Consider the following 18,252-nt stretch of genomic DNA (forward strand, 5'->3'; position numbering starts at 1 on the left):
CTGCCAGAGGGCCCTGGTCCCTGGCCATGAGCAGGAGGGGCTCACCCTCCCAAGAGAACTTCTGGGGGAGCACTGAGGGAATGCTCTGGGTTCCAGCTATGGAACTGTGCCCAGGCAGCAGCCAAATTGTCAGAGGGAGGTCCTGCCCTCCTGCCAGCCTGGTGGGGAGACAGAAAATGAGGCCTGGAGACCAGTTTTGGACACTGGGGCAGAGAATCTGCACATTGCAGAGATTGATGACACAGTTCAGGAGGGGTTCAGCACAACCAGAGCTCAGGATTCCTTTCCCTCACACCTGGCAGGAGAAACCTCCAGAGTCTGAGGGCTCATGTCATTTTCCCAAAGGCTTTGTCAATGCCTGTCTCCTCAGGGAAGGATCAAGATGGAGGAAGATGCTTCCACTAGATGACTCATGAAGTATGAAGGGGATTGGAGTACTGAACACATAGAAAAGATGAGTTTCACAACCAGCAACACTGTCATATCAAAAGCCAATACCACACAGTGCACCAAAACAACAATCTTAGTCCAGAATAAATATCTGGAAGCAATAGGACAAGAGGAAATGGCTTCAAATTGTGCCAGGGAGGTTTTAATTTGGAATTAATTAGGAAATTTCTTCACCAAAGGGGTTGGAATAGGCTTCCTAGGGCAGTGATGGGGTCACCATTCCTGGGAGGATTTAAAAGACATGTAGATGTAAGACTAAGGGAAATGGTTCTGTGGTGGGCTTTGCAGCACTGGGTTGAGTTGAACCTGATGATCTTATAGGGCTTTTCCAATCCCAATGATTCTATGACTGTAAAGGAAACATGGCTAAAATTACTGGGACTATAACATACATACATCCTGTATATCTACAACATCTTGAACAGGACCAGGACTTCTGTCAGACCCATGAGAAGGAGAAAGGATGAGTTACAAAGGAAGAGCTCCATTCCCATGCATGAACCTTCCTGGCAGCTGTGGCACAGGGGATTGATTGTTCAATGACTGTATCCTGTTAGAAAAATAAAATATACTTTTTATTTACTTGACATGGAGAGCAAACTTTTAAGTGGTTCTTGTCACTGAAAATAAGGAATTGTCTGCAACACATAATTTCAGCAAAAGTTGCTGTGATTTGGATGGAGGAGAAAGAGACATAAAGATACTGGCAGAATAGCTGAAGGAGTGTCTAATTAAAATTTATCCCATTTCACTCCTTAGTTAGAGAAGGTCATTTACTAATGAAGGCTGTCTTAGCAGCTTCATCAAAGTGGTACATTGAAACCAAATAGTACAATGTCTTATGTGATATATTCTAGGATATGGTGAACTATAAAATAGCAGTCACAAAGTCAAGCCAGATTTTTATGGGAGAAAACCATTAGAAGAGAAGCAGTTGCAAGAAAGTGAAATGTCTACAGCAATTCAAAGAGGAGCTGGTATGGTTTGCCTTCTATATTGATTTTGCTTTCTGCTTAGCAACAGGATCTCATGTGGGTTATATAAAAACACAAAACCACCCAATAATAGGATTCAGGATAACCTTTTCTGGAAATATTGCTGGTATTAATCTTGGATGGAACTGTTTTACCTTGGTAGATTTGAACAATAAAATACAGAAGTATCTGATCTATGGGGAGCTAACTGGAAGTGCTTCCTTGCATCTAAACAAAGGCTTTGATTTTAATGTGACTAAATACATCTTTATGTGACATCTGTTCAAACACATCAGGAGCAACTGAAGACAAAGGAAATGGGTTGATGGAAAGCAGCTTAGATAAAAGCAGGCTGTCCATGATACCTTATTGCAGAGAATGGGGCTTGTTAAACGTTCTGTAAAATTCCAAGAAACCCCAAGCATTTCTATTTATGTAGGTCCATTCAATTCCCCAGCAAATTATGGTGGGATACCTTTTGTTCTGCACTCAGTCTGGTGGCTTTTGCAGGACTACTGAAACATTTGTGTGAGATGACTGAAATTTGAAATGCATGTGCTTTGATTTTCCTAACCTTTTACATCTCTTTTCTGATGATACTCGAGTGACTGTATTCCCCAGAAAGGACATTTTTGCCTGTGGCTAGACACCATCATCTTGGAAGATGCTTAATGTTTTCAACTGTCACTGGAATTAATTTTAGCTTGTTGGGAGCTGAATTTTCTCTGCTTACATGGTTGGCTTTGTTTGTCCTGCAAGGTCCTCCCCAATCCTTTGGCTCTGTGCTCTGCCTGAATTGTCTTTTCCTAGAGGAAAGGATGACAGATTGCTCTTCCCTGGATCCAGCAGTGGCAGCTGGGGAAATTCCAACATGTCTTTTGTATGCAGGAGGAATACATTTCTGTGATTGTTTGGCATAAGAAAGGTGATTTGGGGAATGCTCTTTAAGACATACACACTTCTTCTTTTGGGGCTTTCCTCAAATACAGGATGAGATTAAAACGTCCAGTGTCACATGAAACTGCTACTTTTGTAGGTGACAAAGGAAATATTTCTTAAATAACTGGCAGACACTGTGTGGAATGTAACATTAAAAAAAAGAACAAACAAACCCAAAGAGATGGGTTCAGGTTACGCAGTAAATTCAGAAATGCCAGTACATGTGTCTAGGGGTAATTCTCCTGCTAAAGCATGCAGCACCTCCTTTTGAACCCCACCAACACTGTTCACTGCTTCTTGGACAGCTCCTGGTTCTGCTTTGCTTGTGGGGGATTTAATCCCTTCCATGTGGCAGCACAGGATGCTGAGACACTACAGATGGGGAAAGGGTCTCGTGTCTCCTCTTGGCTCCCCTGCCTTTCATTGCAAATGTTATAAATCCCAAATCTCAACAGGCACATTACCCTTGTGATGATTTATAGATGCTGATGACACATTGCAGTGGGCTGACCCCAGCCAGCATCCAAGCATCCACCCTGCCTTTCACTCATTCCCTTTTGCTGGGGAGGAAAAAATTCAAAGGGAGGCGAAGAGAGTCACGGGTTGAGATAATGGAGTTTATTAAGCAACACAAAAGCTGCCCATGTAATCAAAGAAAAAGAAAGGATTCATTCAGTACATCCCACTGGCAGGCAGATGTCCAGCTGCTTCCTGGGAAGCAGAGCCTCAGCTTGATTAATGGCCACTTGCAAAGACAAATGCCATAATCACCAACATCCCATCTTCCTCCTCCTTTCCCTGAGCTTTTATGCTGAGCCTGACATCACACGGCATGGGATAGCCCCAGGGTCAGCTTGAATATCTCCATGTCCCCTCCTAACTTCCATCCCACTCCCAGACTGCTTGCTTTGGGACAGGGTGGAGGAAAGAGAGAGGAAACCTCAATGTGGGGTGAGCTCACAGCAAATGCATCACACACACGGTGCCGTGAGGGAAATGACCTCCATCCCAGCCAGATGGAAACTAAAAAAGCCTTTCCCTCCAGCCTTTCACCCCTCCAACCTTCCATTTCTGACTCTACCTCCTCCCACCCAAGCAATGTGAAGCAATGAGGAATGAGGACTGTCATCAGCTCATAACATTCCCTCTGACACTCCTTTCTCCTCAGACTTCCTTTCTGCTCCAGCACAGGCCCTTTCCCTGGGCTGCAGCCCCCTCAGGTAAGCCCATGCCGGGGTCCTCTCCATGAGCTCCTGGCTGAGAATGAGCCCCTGCACAGGTGCCTGTCCCACACCAAAATATTCCTCACACCAAAATATTCCCCACACCAGAACAAAAGTAATGCCATCACAACACCAACAAAAGCGGCCAATTTACAAACATAATAAAACTCCAGCGCTGGGCCCCTCACAACATTGCAACAGTAAAACATTCCCCACAGTTATTCCTCTGTTATGGCTGTCTCCAGTCCAAGTTTGGTTCACTGACTCTCCCAATTGCTTGTCTTTATCTTAAATCCCTGACCAGGTCCTTCCTATTCCTAACTGGAAGGGAAAAGCAGATCCAGGTGCCATCTTCTTATTCTTCCTACTAGGCAGGAGGAGGGCATGAGAAAGTGAGATGGTGGAGCAAACTCTACACTGAAAGGCTAAGCAAAAATTGCAGGGAAGACAGCTGCTCAGAAGGGGTCCCTTCTTCTGTATTTATTGATGGCATGGATCCCTGCCTCAACCATGCCCTTCCAACGGTGCTGAATGCTGAGAAAGACACAGCCAAGTCCCAACAGAGTGGTGAGGAGACTTCTCAGAAGACCTCTTGGTTTCAGAAGTCTCCCTGAGATCAGCAGGGCCAGGGCATCTCCATTTGCTGTGGCACAGGGCGCTTAGTCACAGGATCATGTATTGCAGCCCACAAAGTGGGAAGCACAGGTTTTCCTTCTTATCTCTGCTTCTCACCATCCTACCCTTATTTTCAAGCAGTAATAAATTATTGTCAATTAAATTGAATTAGTTAAATGAAATTAATTTCCCTCAAGTCGTATCTGTTTAGCCTGCAACACTAATTGGCAAGTAGAGATCTCCCTGTCCTTATCTCAACCCATGAGCTGCTGCTGTTGCTTATTTCTTTCCCACCACTCTCTGGAGAAGGATGAGGGAGAAAGCAGCAGGGTGGAGGCCTGGCAGGCAGTCCTGGCCATCCCACCACACATATGAAGGCATTTAATAACTTTGTACCATCAGCACTTAATACTCTTTTAATTTAGGGTGGCTCCTTGGGTTTTTGTTGTCATTTTGGGCTTATATTTCCTGTGGTGCAGAAGGTTTTTGAAAACTCCTCTAGAAAATCCCCTGGGGAAAGGATTCAGCAGTGGAACAGATGCAGAGCCCAGCACAGTAAGATCCAGGCATCTTTTTTAATGGGATGAGTTTACATGATATAAAAAAACCCCAAACTTGGCATTCCTTTCTGGGTCCAGGAAAAGTCTCTGTTGAGGAGACAGTGGAACCTGGAGGTCCTGGATGAACCTTCCATGGGACAGAGTTGGATGGAGGGGTGCATGACCATGCACTGTGGAAAACCTCTGAATTTGCTGCTGCGTCTTTGAAGCATTTTCTAAAATGCATACCCTACCCTTAAAAATTGTGTATGCTTTGGCTGCCACAGGATTGGTAAAATGCTTCCAACCACATTCATGACACACAAACAGAAGGACTGGTTTTGTGTGTTTATCAGTTTTGGACGGGGCCGAGTGATTTACTTTGAAATGCCATTGCTTTACTGCAGCTAAACCTGGACTCAAAGAATATTTAAAGAAATATTTTCCAGCTGTCGCTGGTACCTCAATAGCCCAAACTCTTGCACCTTTGAAGGCAGATTGTAATAATTTGATGGAAAGCAGCACTTGAGTTATTAGATAAAGGTAAACAGGCAGCCCTTGGAAGCATCCAAAAGCATCAAAAAGCACCCAAAATCATGATGTGTGGCCACGTGTCACCCAGCACAATAGGCTGTGTAGCACAGACATTTGAGATACTGCCCCAAGGAGCAGCAAAACCCAGGCACAGGCCTGGCTTATCTGCAGCCTGACGCTGTATTGGCCAAACCAAGGTGGGGATGTTTTAATTTCAGTATAAGGATGCTTAGACTTATTCCTCATTGGGATTATACAAGTCAAAGTCCTTTAAGCTGTGGGATGATGAGGAGAGGAATTTTATGCTCTATGAAGAAATTAGACCAATTTTAAGCAAGTTTAGGGATGTAGCTGAGTGGTGGGCTTGGCAGTGCTGGGCTGGACTTAAGGGTCTTTTCCAACATTGGTCACCCTGTTCCATTCTGTGATTCTTTTCTCTTGTCTGTATATATTATAGACGCAGTACTGGCTTTGGTAAGGGGCACTGGCAATTTAGTTTCTCCCATTTTTCTTCAGCAGGATTAGCTTTCCTGAAAGAAAACAAGAAAGCTTTCCTCAACAAGACAGCTTTCCTGAAATTTTAACCTAAAATAATATTTTTTTTTTACCCACTCATTACTTAAAAAAAAAAAGAAAGAGAGAGAGAAAAGGGCAAGATATTTTTTAAATGTAGGTTTTTATATAGCTCTGAATGGGGTTTAATCCATTTTTCCATGTATTTTTTCTCTTCTCTCATGTATTCATGCTCTTTGTTCTTTCCGGTCCTTTCTGTTTCATCCTACTTGAAATGGAACATGAGGAGGAAGAACACAGCATAAGAGCCATTTAAAATAATTAATCAATGTACTTAGTCTTCTAAAAATACTCATACAAAACCACCCCCTTAAAAAATAAACATGTAACTAAAACAGTAATTTTGAAATCTCAGAAATGTTTTCAACAAGGCTAAATATTAATTACGCTGTTATTAAAATAAATCAACAACGGATTTGTGAATATATTCATCCTTCTATAGGGATTTATTGAAGATCCTGCAAGAGAGTAGAATAAAATCATTATTAAATCATGAATAAAATATTATTACTAATGTAACACATGTATGAAGAAATTTAAAATGTCAGGTTTGCAGGTACAGGTGATAAAATGTTTCCTCAAAATATTTCCTTTAAAATAAAAATTAAAATAAAACTAATAAAATAAAATTAAAATAAATAAAAATAAAATAAATAAAATAAAATTAAAATAAAAATAAAATTTTTCCTTAAAATATTTCCTTTCTTTGTTCACTTCTATCAAGATTAAAAAAAAAAAATACAAGCCCCAGTAATACCTCTTTCTATTGCCATCAGTAAAACACTTGAGTTGGACTTTGTCCTTACCAAGTAGGGAGATTATTACCATCTCCCCGAGGGCATCCACCTCTCCTACAGTCCCACCTATGCCTTTTCCCAGGGCTTTTTTGCTCGGGTTGGCTTTGTAGAGCAAACAGACCCATCCAGGTTGTTCCCCAAGTGCTTCCTGCTGGCCCCGGGTGGCTCCTGGTGTCACTGGGGCCCCTGTTCAACCACGTGTATGGCCAGGAGGGCATGTTTGTGTTTCATTTGTACAGACATGATTAGCTCCTTCCCAGGGCTTGTCTGCTGTAAAACTGGAAATGTGTCATGGGCTATTACCCAAGCAAATGTAATGCCCCCAGAATAAATATGCCCCGCGAGCTCACAGGCTGTAATTGATGGAAAAACAGGTGTTCCCCCTTATCCTCTGTGATTGCCTGCACATATGGCCTCTTTTATGCCATCCTCCAATGGCTTTGTAATGCTGGCTCCTGCAGAAAAAGAAATAGTGTTACTGTAAAAGAGTGGGTTTCAAGAGTGTTCTTCGGTCCACAGCCAAATTAAATACAAGCAGCACAGCCCTTTTTAGTATTTAACTAATTAAAACTGCAGCAGCCACCACAAGCACTTCAGGCATCAAACTGCATTTCCAGCTACTCTCGTTTTAAAATGTGGTGCTCTGACTTTGCAAATTAAAGCTACATATAACACAAATTCCCATTTGAATGGTGTTAACATCCTCAAATTGGACCCTCCAAATAGAAACAGTAAAATAATATCAACTCCTGGTTGATTTTATACATCACAGGCTGAAGTTTTGTGTTGGAAAAAAACATTTAGCTCCCAACAGCTGTGTAAGACCTACTGGCCTTGTGGTTTTAAAACCAGGAAGATTTTGGAATGAGGCACAGGCAGAAATGCCAATGGCCCCTTTATATAACAGATTTTTGACAAGATTTCAAATTATTTTCTCCTGGGTGAATGCACTTGCAGGAAAAATAAAAGAAGAAAGGTGGCTGAACAGCTGGAGGGCCACCCTTAAGAGGTGAAGGCTGGTGATACCCAGCAGCCAAAATTCCTTAGTCTAGGACTGGGCTGAATGCTGATCCCTGTGCTTTGATCTGTCCCCCCCAGCATGAGTCTCTGTCTCTGCATCACTCTTCCTGTCACAGCAAGGCTTGCAGTGGACAGAAAAAATCTCTGCTTCAGTTGTCTGTGGTGGTAGAAGAGTCAAGACCTGGTCTTATCTCTCCCTGTCAACCCAGCAGCGTGTGCAGGGACTCAGTAACATGTTCAGGATTTGCTCCTCCTGCTCCCTAAACACACCTATTTTGGCTTCTCACAGAGAGGGTTTGTTGTTTACCCATCAAGAAATACCAGTATTTTAACCCAAATTCAGCCTACATATTGAAAGCAAGCTCCGTGGGTAGACAAAATATGCTTGGCTTGATCTTACAAAATCAAATGGGCTGATCAAGATATGACATCAGAGATGAATCTCCTGTCTGGCTTTTACATTGTCACTATCTAAAAGGAAATGTCATTTTACATAATACCTTTCTTCATCCAAAATATACTTGCAACAAAACAAGATGATAAAACAGTGGCATCCTCCTGAACCCCTTTGAATTTTCTGCAGATAAACATGGTGCTTTTACCTGCCTTTCATTTTCCTTATGTCCTGCTCCTGTTTATCTCTGCTCTTTCCTTCATTGCCTCAGCAAGACAGTTGCTCCTCTTGTACAAGGTGCACAAAGAAGAAGAAGAAATGCATCTTTCTCACTTTATCCCTTCCTGGGGTACTTTCATTTCTGTGACAGATTTCTCAATTCACAGCTTGCAGAGTTTCATGCCTGTGCTGCTCACCCTGTAACAGACAAATTTCACAGAGCTGTGGCCACTATTCAGAGCTGCTGAAGCTCCTGAACTCCTCCAGCTTTCCCCATTGCACAGTTCTGACTAAAGGGATGGGTTTGTTGGACATCAGTGTGGACGTGGTGAAGCCACAGGGCTTCACCAGCTGCAGAGAGTGATGCTCCCCACACCAGGAACAGATGCCTGGAGAGGTGCCATGGCAGCCAGCAGAGAGCTGGTCTCCAGATTATGGACTTGAACTTTGAATAAGGATTACCAGGCTTAAATAAGTTATGTCTACTAACAAGCAAGGAAATGGGGTGCTGTGTGTGAGTACCTGGCTTTTCAAAACCAGCTTGTCTCCCTTTTTCATGGACAAGTCTTTGGAGGATCAGAAATGTGGGTACAAAAACACAGCTACAGCCTTAAATACTTGCATGCCTTTTGACAATAAGGGAGAAAACCCCACTCAGGTAAACTCCTGGCCCTTGTAACTTAGGATTTCATCCTCAGTGTTCCATGCTGTATTGGTGGGTATCTTACCTATGTGCAAGGAATATTTTGCAGTAGGTCTACAAGGGTATATTTCTGTTTGGGGAATGTAATGATTCCCACTGGAAAAAAAAAACAAACAATTCTGCACCAGGTTTTTATTTGGATGTGGATCCCCTGGAAGCAGATCTACCTTGAATTCCATGTTAAAAAGAAGAAATAATATTTTCATAACCAACCTTGTTTCAGATCTTACACTCAGATAGAATACCACTGGGTGCAGTAGGGACTAAATAAATATTTCACTGATAAACAACAAGCCTAAATTGTTTATGAAGCATAAAACAATTATCTTTGACTCCACCTGATGCTGCTGAGCAAGCTGTTCCTATTTAATGTGCTATTATTAGATGGGAATTTAGTGCATTGGACAGCATCTTTCCTGAATGAATGACATAACCAAGTCCATGTGGCACAGACTCCTTCTCCAGCACAATTCAGTACTCTGTACACAGCCCACCATCCTGCATGGAAGGATTTCTTAAAAACCAAACACATGTGAATGAATTTATCATTTAGAAAAGAGTGCCTAGACTTTCAAAACACTCCTGTGGATGTAGATATTCTAACTACTACTTAAAGACTTGAGGATATAAATTGTCATTATATGTACATGCAACTCTGATTTAATTTCTGTATGGAGGCAATATTTCTGCAGAGTTCCTTAACACAAAATGCAGCAAAGAAGCCATGCCAGTTTGCAGGGTCAGTGATGAGGAATGAGAGGTAAAAAAGCAGTTTGTGTTACCACTGGTGGTAACACTCATACAGGAAAAACCCACATGGAATCAGAAATTGCTTGGCGAGGTGGCCACATTTAAATAAAGCCTCAGAAACAACTCTAAAAATGGAACAGAGGGATCTTTGAGGCATCTGTCCAGGAAAGTGAAGAAATTATATTTTTGGCAGTGAGCACTGAGAAAACCATGCAGAGAATAAAATAAATTAAAATGAATGGGAACCACGTGCCCTGGTTGCTGCCTTGGCTTTGGTGAACCTTGCCCTGTTGTTACACCACGTTGCAGAAAGCAAACGTGGGTGAGCAAGAGGATGGTGTTCCAGTGCCATTTTATCAGTGTCCTATCCTATATCAATATTTATTGATATTCTCTTGGCATTTCTAGTATACTCACTACACACTCACCTCTTCCCCCTCTCGGGATCCATTCATATTCCTGTTTTTTGAGGCTCCTACTCTTACAGCTGGCAGAGCAGTGGCAGTGATTGCAGCCCCCTGATCCCTGTGGGTCCATGGAGTTGGCCAGAACCATATCCACTCTCGTGGTGATGCCTGGGAATGAGATGTCAGACACTGAAGCAATGATCTTTTAAAATATTTTCCTCTCCTCATTGTTTTATATTTGTGTTTTGGTTATTTTCCCATTTTAGAAGCCAGTAAAGAGCAAGGCAGGCATATCTGTCACTCCATAATAAATGGAAGGAAGCACAGTATTGGAGCACAGATCTAAAACCAGCTTGCTGAAATTTACAGTTAAAAAGTTGGAAGAATCAAGACATGAAATACAGTGCACCATAAAGTGAAGATGCTAAAAGGTTCAGTTTCAGAGGGAAAGGGCATTTAGAGAACATCGGGAAAGTTTTAGAAGCATTTCCTAGCAGGTGAAAAGACAATGAAAAGGTAGAGGGAATGTTAAATAAAACTGAAGGGGCTGGGGAAATGCAGATGCAAAATGAAAATGTGTAAATAACTGTTTAACAAATTAAAGTAATTGCTGAAAAAGTGCAACATGCAGACCACTGGATGCGATTAAAAGAAAAAAAAATGAAATTATTCTTAAACGAGAAATTGTACAAAATTAATAACTTTATTCGAGGATAAACATATTTGCCCACCATCACCGGGATGGGCAGGGTGCCCATTAATGCAGCACGTCTGTGGTGTGCCAGAGGTGTCGGGGGACAATGCGCGGAAATCGCGCTGTGCCGCCCGGTGGGTCCCGGGTTAGGAGCCCAATTGATCAAAAAAATGCCAAATTCACCTCGCTCTGCCCTCGCACCGAGGCGAGAGGGGGCAGAAAACCCACCCGCGACGGGATGGGTGCGAGGGGCGGGCGGGGTCCGCGCTCCTGCCTCACCTCGGCTCGGGCTCGGTCTCACCGATCACCTGCGATAATGGAAACGATCGCGCACCGGCACGGACCGACCCTCGCGGACCAGACCCCGCATCCCCCGTCCCGCCGAGCCGCTGCCCCCCCGCCATCCCCCTCCCGTGCCCCGGGGCCCGCCGGGCTTCGCCCCCGCGCCCCCGCCTCCATCCCGTTCCCTTCCGCGCCCCCCCCGGGAATCACCCCCCCCGGCCCGGGGGCCAGGTACACTTGACGTCAGGATGGCTGTCGTCGTTTTGACGTGTAAACACTCATTTCCATTCCGGCTCCGGAGGGTCTGTGTGCCTCGGGCAGCCGCGCCGGCAGGCAGGCAGGCAGGGCTCCGCTCCGCGCTATCGCGTAGCAACGCGGCGCCGCATCCCGCATCCCGCATCCCTCATCCCGCATCCCGCATCCCTCATCCCGCATCCCGCGTCCCGCGGCCATGCCCGGGCGGCGCTGGGCCGGCCGGTGCGCGGCCCTGGCCGTGCTCCTGGCAGCCTGCTCCCTGCCCCGAGGAGGCAGCGCCGGGCGGCTCTTCCTCAACGAGTGGGCAGCGGAGATCCCGGCCGGCCCCGACGCTGCCAGAGCCATCGCGGACGAGCTGGACTACGACCTGGTGGGGCAGGTACGGCCGGGCGGGGGACACCCGCCGGACGCTCCGCGACGGGGCTCCTTTCCCATCCCGCGAGCATCATTCCCTCCCCGCTCCCTCAAACTTGCGCCCGGCTGCCGCCCGCGGGGCTCCGGGGAGTTTTAAAGCTCCCAGTCTCCCACCGCAGCCTCCTAGGGTCCAGGGACCGGCCAGGGACGGCTCTCTTGGAGGGGACGGGGCAGAGCGACTCGGCTCTTCCTCAGAGGAGCGGGCGGGGACCTCCGGCTCTCCTTGACGGGAGCGGGCAGGGCGCTCCCGCTCTCCTTGGCGGGACTGGGCAGGGTCGGGCGGGACTGGGCAGGGTCCGGCTCTCCCTGGAGGGGTCCGGGCAGGGCAGCGGGCTCTCCCTGAGGAGACCGGACAGAGTCAGCCAGGGCACTCCGCTCCTCCTGAGGAGACCGGCCGTGCACCCCGCAGTGCCACAGGGCACCGGGCAGGGCTCTCCCCCGGCAGTTCGGGCAAGAGGAGGAAGGCGCGGGCGGTGTCCGCTGCGACCCCGCTCCGCCTCCGCCCCGCCGGCTCCATCGCCATCGCGGGGCTTCTCTCCAGCCATCCCTCGGGCGCTTTTTTGGGATGCCGTGACGTCAGCGTTGTCAGGGATGAGTAACCGCCGTGAGGGAGCAGCTTCTCCTCACCTCCCGGCGAGGGTCCTGTGCCGGGCACGGCGTCCCCCAGCGCTGGGACCCTGCTGTCCCCGGCCCGGCGCCGTGGTCGGGGTCGCGGCCAGCCCCCCTCCGTGTCCCCGATGCTGCCCGGGGGCTGCCAGCCCCTCTGGCCGCCTGCCCAGCCCCGCTTTAGGGCACGGCCGCGTTCAACGCACTCCCAAATCCCTTAGGTGTGATCCCAGCTACGCGAAATTGTATCCCACCTACGTGTGATGGCACCTGTGCGGGTTTGGTCCTGCTGCCCTTGTAGCCGGCACATTTGCCCCCACAGCTGTCAAAGAGCCCGTCCTTAGCAGAGTGGGGTATTCAAAGCCAGCGGGGTGGTCATGGCTTGCCCGGTGGCCGGGTGGCTGCTGAGCGAGTGAAAATGCTGCTACAGTGGGTGCCTGAACAACCCAGCCCCGCAGTGAGGTGTCTGAAGCCATGCAAAGCTTTTCACACCTGTGCAGCTGAAACGCAGGAAAAGCAGATGAAACTGGTGATGTGGCCTTGCCGAGGTGAGTCCGTGAGTACAGTGGTCATTAGTGCAAGCGCTGTGTAACTTGAGTCCTGCAGCTGTAATGACTGCACTTGAGTGGCCCAAATGAAATTACTCCCCCGGCTTCTTCTAGCAGCACACAGGCTGAGAGATGCACTTGTTACTGGAAGAGTGTTTCCTTGTTTGGATTAAAAATACCTACGGGCTAGCTTCTTGCTCTTTTGTCTTTAAGGCAGCGTGAACTCTTTCAGGTTTTGATTGTTGGTACTTGCTCACAGTGGGGAAATACTTCCTGATAATTAAAGCACGCCTGTGTCTTACAGATTGGGTCACTGAAAAACCACTACTTATTCAGGCATAAGAGTCACCCAAGAAGGTCCCGAAGAAGTGCTATTCATATCACTAAGAGACTTTCTGATGATGAGCGGGTAAGTGTTAAATTTATTCTTTTTAAATTTTTTTTTTTTTAAATTCTGTCTCCTTACCGCTAGCTTCATAAAGAGGTCATAGGCAGGCCTTCCTCATTTTGCAAGTCTAATATATTCAGCCATCCATCCTCCTGCTGAATAATACTTAACTATTCTGTCATTCACAGGCAGAGTCTGACCCTCCCTTACCACATATTTTACAAGAGCTTTCCAAATTAAGATTTAAGATGTGCAGCACCGGAATTTCAGATGTTGATGTGCCACTGAAGAAAATGTGAACAGGGAACCAAGGGGGTGGATTCAAAGTAAAAATCCATAGATGCATTAAGTTTAATTAGGCCACGTCTGTGCAATTACCATGTGAATTAGGTTTGATTTAAAGTGACTGAATATTAAGTAAAAAAAAAAAAGAAGCAGGGATAAAGGGCTGATGTTCTGCTGGATTGGCTTCTACAACAAGCTAAAATCCCTTTTCAAAAGATCCATCACACATTCCAGACTTGCATTCTTTTGTTACAATGATCTGCCACTGCAATCAGAGAACAGGCAAACTGGAGAGGGGTCTAAGGTACAACCCACTGGTGAAGCAGACCCCTCGTTTGTCCGGCTTTATTTCGGAGAGAAGCATTTCTGTTTGCAACCATAATGAAAAACTGAGGTGCATGACAAATTTAAAGAGCAGACCAGAAAGCTGTCAGCCTCTCTTACAAACTATTTTCTGGGAAATGTCACAACAACAACACTTGATTTTAAGATCAGCATTGTTGCAACAATCATTGTGACAATATGAGCTGTCCAAACCATGAAGTAACCTAGTTGTCAAAACCAGCAAATTATCATATAAGGACAAATCACTGCAGAATGAGTAATCTTCTATCTGGAGGTTTCAGATGCAAATGTCAACTAGGAGGAAATATTCTGTGTGGCAAGACAGGGTGTTTGTTTTGCCTGGTTTTTTTTTTTCACAAGCGTACAATCTCATCTATTTCCTTGCAAGCAGGAATGGGTCTAACAGTTAAAGATGAAATAATCCTAAATTGGGGATGTTCAAACCTGCAGATTCAGTCTAAACTAATTTATGCCTATATGACCACATGTTTCATGCCATTGTAATACAGTGTTCAGGACCAGAGTTTTGGGTGCAGTCTCTCTCTTTTTTGGGCTTACTGCATCAAATAAATCTGTTACACAGGGAAGAATGAGAGTGTTCAATGCATCATGTCCTAAAATTGTAGCAGAATGGAAGTGATTGTGTCATATTGCTACCAGACATTATTGCATCCTTGCATTCTTAGATTCAAACTGCTGCAGGTGATTTGCTAAATTTACTCCAATTTCCATTTTATTTACCATCCAGTATGCAAATTAATTCCGTGGATAAATGAGATGTAATTATGCATTATGTAAGTGTATAAACACAAAGCAATCATGTAATGCTGTGTAGTTACACAGGGACCTTTGCACTGAGGAGCTGCTCTTGTTCAGCAGCAGCCTACTTAAAAAGATTTAGATTCAACCTTTAAAAAAAGAGAGAAAAGGGAATCCTGTTTTTGTTTGTATAATGCCTTCATTAATTTTACGGTATGTTAAGTGTGAAAGTTGTGGTAAAACTTGGCTCTAATCTGAATTTTTATATGTTTCCTATAGTGTTTGTTGTAAAACAGATCAAGGCTGTGAATTGAAGGGATATAATTATCTGGTTACCTACCTTCTTCTAGTATTTGCACTAGTTTCCAAATCTACTTTCTTGCAAGTAGATTTGAATTGAGAATTTTTTTTTACTGCTTTATGTATCAGTGATTGGAGATTTGGCATGGGGCCTTCAGGTTTTGCTGGAGAAGGGTGGTTGGAACCTCACCCAGTTGCTGAGTGACAAATGTTTTGCTTGTTTGCCTGACATATGTGCTTGGGAGTTTCAGCTCATTTCCCTTCAGTGCACTTGCTCCCCGTGAAAAGAAATAACAAGTGTGGAAGTTGTCAACTGCTAATTACTGTTGGGTGGTGAAGAGGTCAAGCTTTGCTGTGGGCAGGGAAGAGAGATAGAGGTAATTACTCCAATGTGTGCACAAGTATGTATGGCCAGAGATATCAAGAGAGCAGTTTAAAATACCCACACTTGCATGGGTATATTCATCCTCTATGACCAAGGTTTGTAGGGGGTTTAGGACTAAATATATAGCAAAGAGAATCATAAACATGCCTAATGCAGATACCATTTTAGAGGATTTATGTTCTTGTAGTGAATTTTCATTAGGCTTTCATTACAAAATTGCATTTTAATCAAATCATACTTCTTAATCATAACTTCTGAGTCACTATTATCTCATATATGGTGATAGATGTCAGGATCATAAAGCTGCTCAATGACAGGAGATAAAAGGAACAGAATCTATTCAGAGCTTGAAAGTAAAAGATTAGATCCAAGGCACCCTCCATAAGAGGCTTGTCACAGGATCTTGGCAATCTTACTGAACTTGAGTTTTCTTTGCCTGCTTGGAATTTGGGATGAAAAGGACCAACCATATCTGCGTCAGAGGGATCACACAAGGACCAACTAATAATGTTTTATTCCCTTTCCAAAAAGAGCACACAGCACAGAGAGAGGCATCATCATCATCAGGATTTCGTCTGAACTGGGTTCAGTAATGCATTCAAGGGCAGTACACATTTAAAATACAACCTAGTGCCTCAGAGACTGCTGTGTCTGTGCACAAAGGCTGTGCAACTCGTTTGAAGCTTTATCAAAGCACACTGAAGCATTTTGGCTTTCAGTTGCCTTAAGTGGAAATATGCTGGTGATGAAGTTAGTCTAATATTCATAGCTTGCTAATTGACCACTTTTCAAAACACCGCTAGGAAGGAGACTTGGAGGTCCAGCTGGTCTGTGAGTAACAGCATCATCATTATTGCTAGACTAAAGCCAGAGACAATCTTTCTTCTTGCCTTTTCACTCCCAACAGAGAGCGAATAAATGATAAGTAGGAGAAAGAAGCAGGCCGTGGTTTTCCTTGTTTCAGTAAGCACCATTACTTAGATGACCTTCTAGCCATACTAAACAGTTTTATTTGATGTAAAAACCTGTCTTGTGTCACTCACATGAATTCCTCATTAACTTGTATTTAATGATTTTCTGTGAATTGATTCTACAGTATTGTGATTTCACCAAGTTCTCTCCCCTAAATCTCACTGCACTACAGTTTAAATAATCCTCTTCTCTGTACTGAATGCTGCTCATTTTGCTTTAGGCACCAAAATCTCTCTGTGTGACGAAAGCCTTTATACTCCAGGTTAAGAAAGTCCCAAACTGAAGAGGTTCACTTATCATATTTTTACAAATACTTGCAGGTGTCGTGGGCAGAGCAGCAGTATGAAAAAAAGCGAACTAAGCGTGCCGCCGTGAGAGACTCAGCAGAGAGACTTTTCAACGACCCTATGTGGAATCAGCAGTGGTATCTGGTAAGAATTTGTTGCCCTGTGGAGCTGGAAAAGGTGGTAGTGCCACCAGCTGCACTATTTTACCAGTATCAGAGTGACTGCACCGAGGGGAATAAATGAAGGGTCCCTTTCGTTAGCATATACTGCAAAACTGAGTGATCTCTGTAAACAGCATTTTCAGACAACCTTCTCTCTTCTGTGGAATATCACTTCTACAGAGTTTCTAGATGCCAATCCAGCTGCTATTTACTATGGGGGAGGGGGATGATATCACAAATTGTAAGCAGTTAAAAACCACTTTAATGATAATTTTAAAATATTTGTGGTTTTTTGTGTAAGAGTCCATTACCATATCTGAAGCTGGCCATCTATTTCTTTATTAAAATTGGTAGTGCAGAATACATATACTAGATGAAAACAAAAGCATCTGCATGCATGTGACAAGCACCTTCAGCTATATGGACTAGGATTTATATGTTAGAGGGTCTCTAAATCTTGCTCACCTGCTCAAAACCTCAGGGAAAAAAAATTCCTGAGCTCCACAGCTTCTGTCTGCATGTGTCAATTGAGAAATACAGTTGATCATTTAGATTTTACATGGTTTCTTCCAAGAGCCTGTGTTTCCATTGTGCATCTAGCTGTACCTTCAGTCTAGGATTCATTGCTTTTACTCAGAATAGAGATGGGATTAAAGGTGGGTATAACAAATCAGAAAGAAAGGTCAAGCACAAATGGGGCCTGAGTGGCTGGAAATACTTTTCCTCAGTTCATCTTAGAGAAATAATACAAAAATCTAGGCTACTTTCCTTCTTTTGAGCTAGGGAAGATGAATTATAAACCACATAGCGTAAAATATTTCCATGAAGATTCCTGTAGACTTCTTTTGAACAGAAAAAATATTGTTATCTGAAAGAATTTAGCTTTTCTTTGCTCCAGAATGTCTGTTTGCTTCCTTGCCTGTAACCAAAAAAGCAGGACATTTCCAAGATGTGTATATTAGAAAATACACAAACACACACATGATTCATAAAAGCAGTCAGGGGAAAAAAATCCTGGCAATGTTCTGCTCTCCAGGAGATTTAGTTCCTTTTCCCACCTATTTATGGTTTTCGCTATTTTTCCCTCTAGTTTTCACACATGAGAAACAAAAACATACTGTTTATCCTTGTTTGCAATGAACATTGAATTTCTCTGATTAAATGCATAAAAGTGTTAGACATTTTCTTCAAAAATATATTCCTTGCCTTGTAGTGAATAACTGACTATTACCTTATGTTTTGACTTGATGGCAACAGTTTTAGCTCTATCCTGTGTACCTTCACACATCACCAGGAAAAAAATATTATTTGATGGATTCAAGAGAACAAAGCTTGAAATCTCAAATAATTTCCTGAACGGAAGCAGTCAGGTACAGATAGCAAAATATGAAAGAAATTTCATCCCCATAACAAATTTCTTTTCCTAAACCTTGC

The 18,252-nt window shown here is 44.2% G+C and overlaps 1 protein-coding gene and 1 long non-coding RNA gene across 3 annotated transcripts in view; one reads left to right on the forward strand and one right to left on the reverse strand.

Moving 5' to 3' along the window:
- Nucleotides 1–2,962: 2,962 nt before the first annotated feature.
- Nucleotides 2,963–11,224, reverse strand: LOC129133756 (uncharacterized). Of its 2 annotated transcripts, XR_008536043.2 has the most exons (4): nucleotides 10,869–11,224; nucleotides 10,159–10,305; nucleotides 8,267–8,475; nucleotides 2,963–7,099 (listed from the first exon to the last, which is right to left on the reverse strand). It is a non-coding gene; the product is annotated as an uncharacterized LOC129133756 (long non-coding RNA). The 2 variants fall into 2 exon arrangements; XR_013179764.1 differs by having other exon boundaries at nucleotides 10,159–11,221.
- A 157-nt stretch (nucleotides 11,225–11,381) lies between these two features.
- PCSK1 (proprotein convertase subtilisin/kexin type 1) overlaps nucleotides 11,382–18,252 on the forward strand; it is a 28,333-nt gene continuing 21,462 nt past the window's right edge. The window contains exons 1-3 of the mRNA XM_054653404.2: nucleotides 11,382–11,747; nucleotides 13,241–13,345; nucleotides 16,691–16,801. Of these exons, the coding sequence (XP_054509379.2) occupies nucleotides 11,565–11,747; nucleotides 13,241–13,345; nucleotides 16,691–16,801 (399 nt within the window). The 5' untranslated portion in view covers nucleotides 11,382–11,564. The remainder of the gene's footprint in view (nucleotides 11,748–13,240; nucleotides 13,346–16,690; nucleotides 16,802–18,252) is intronic.

This window comes from Agelaius phoeniceus, chromosome Z (assembly GCF_051311805.1).
Source record: "Agelaius phoeniceus isolate bAgePho1 chromosome Z, bAgePho1.hap1, whole genome shotgun sequence".
NCBI lineage: Eukaryota > Metazoa > Chordata > Aves > Passeriformes > Icteridae > Agelaius > Agelaius phoeniceus.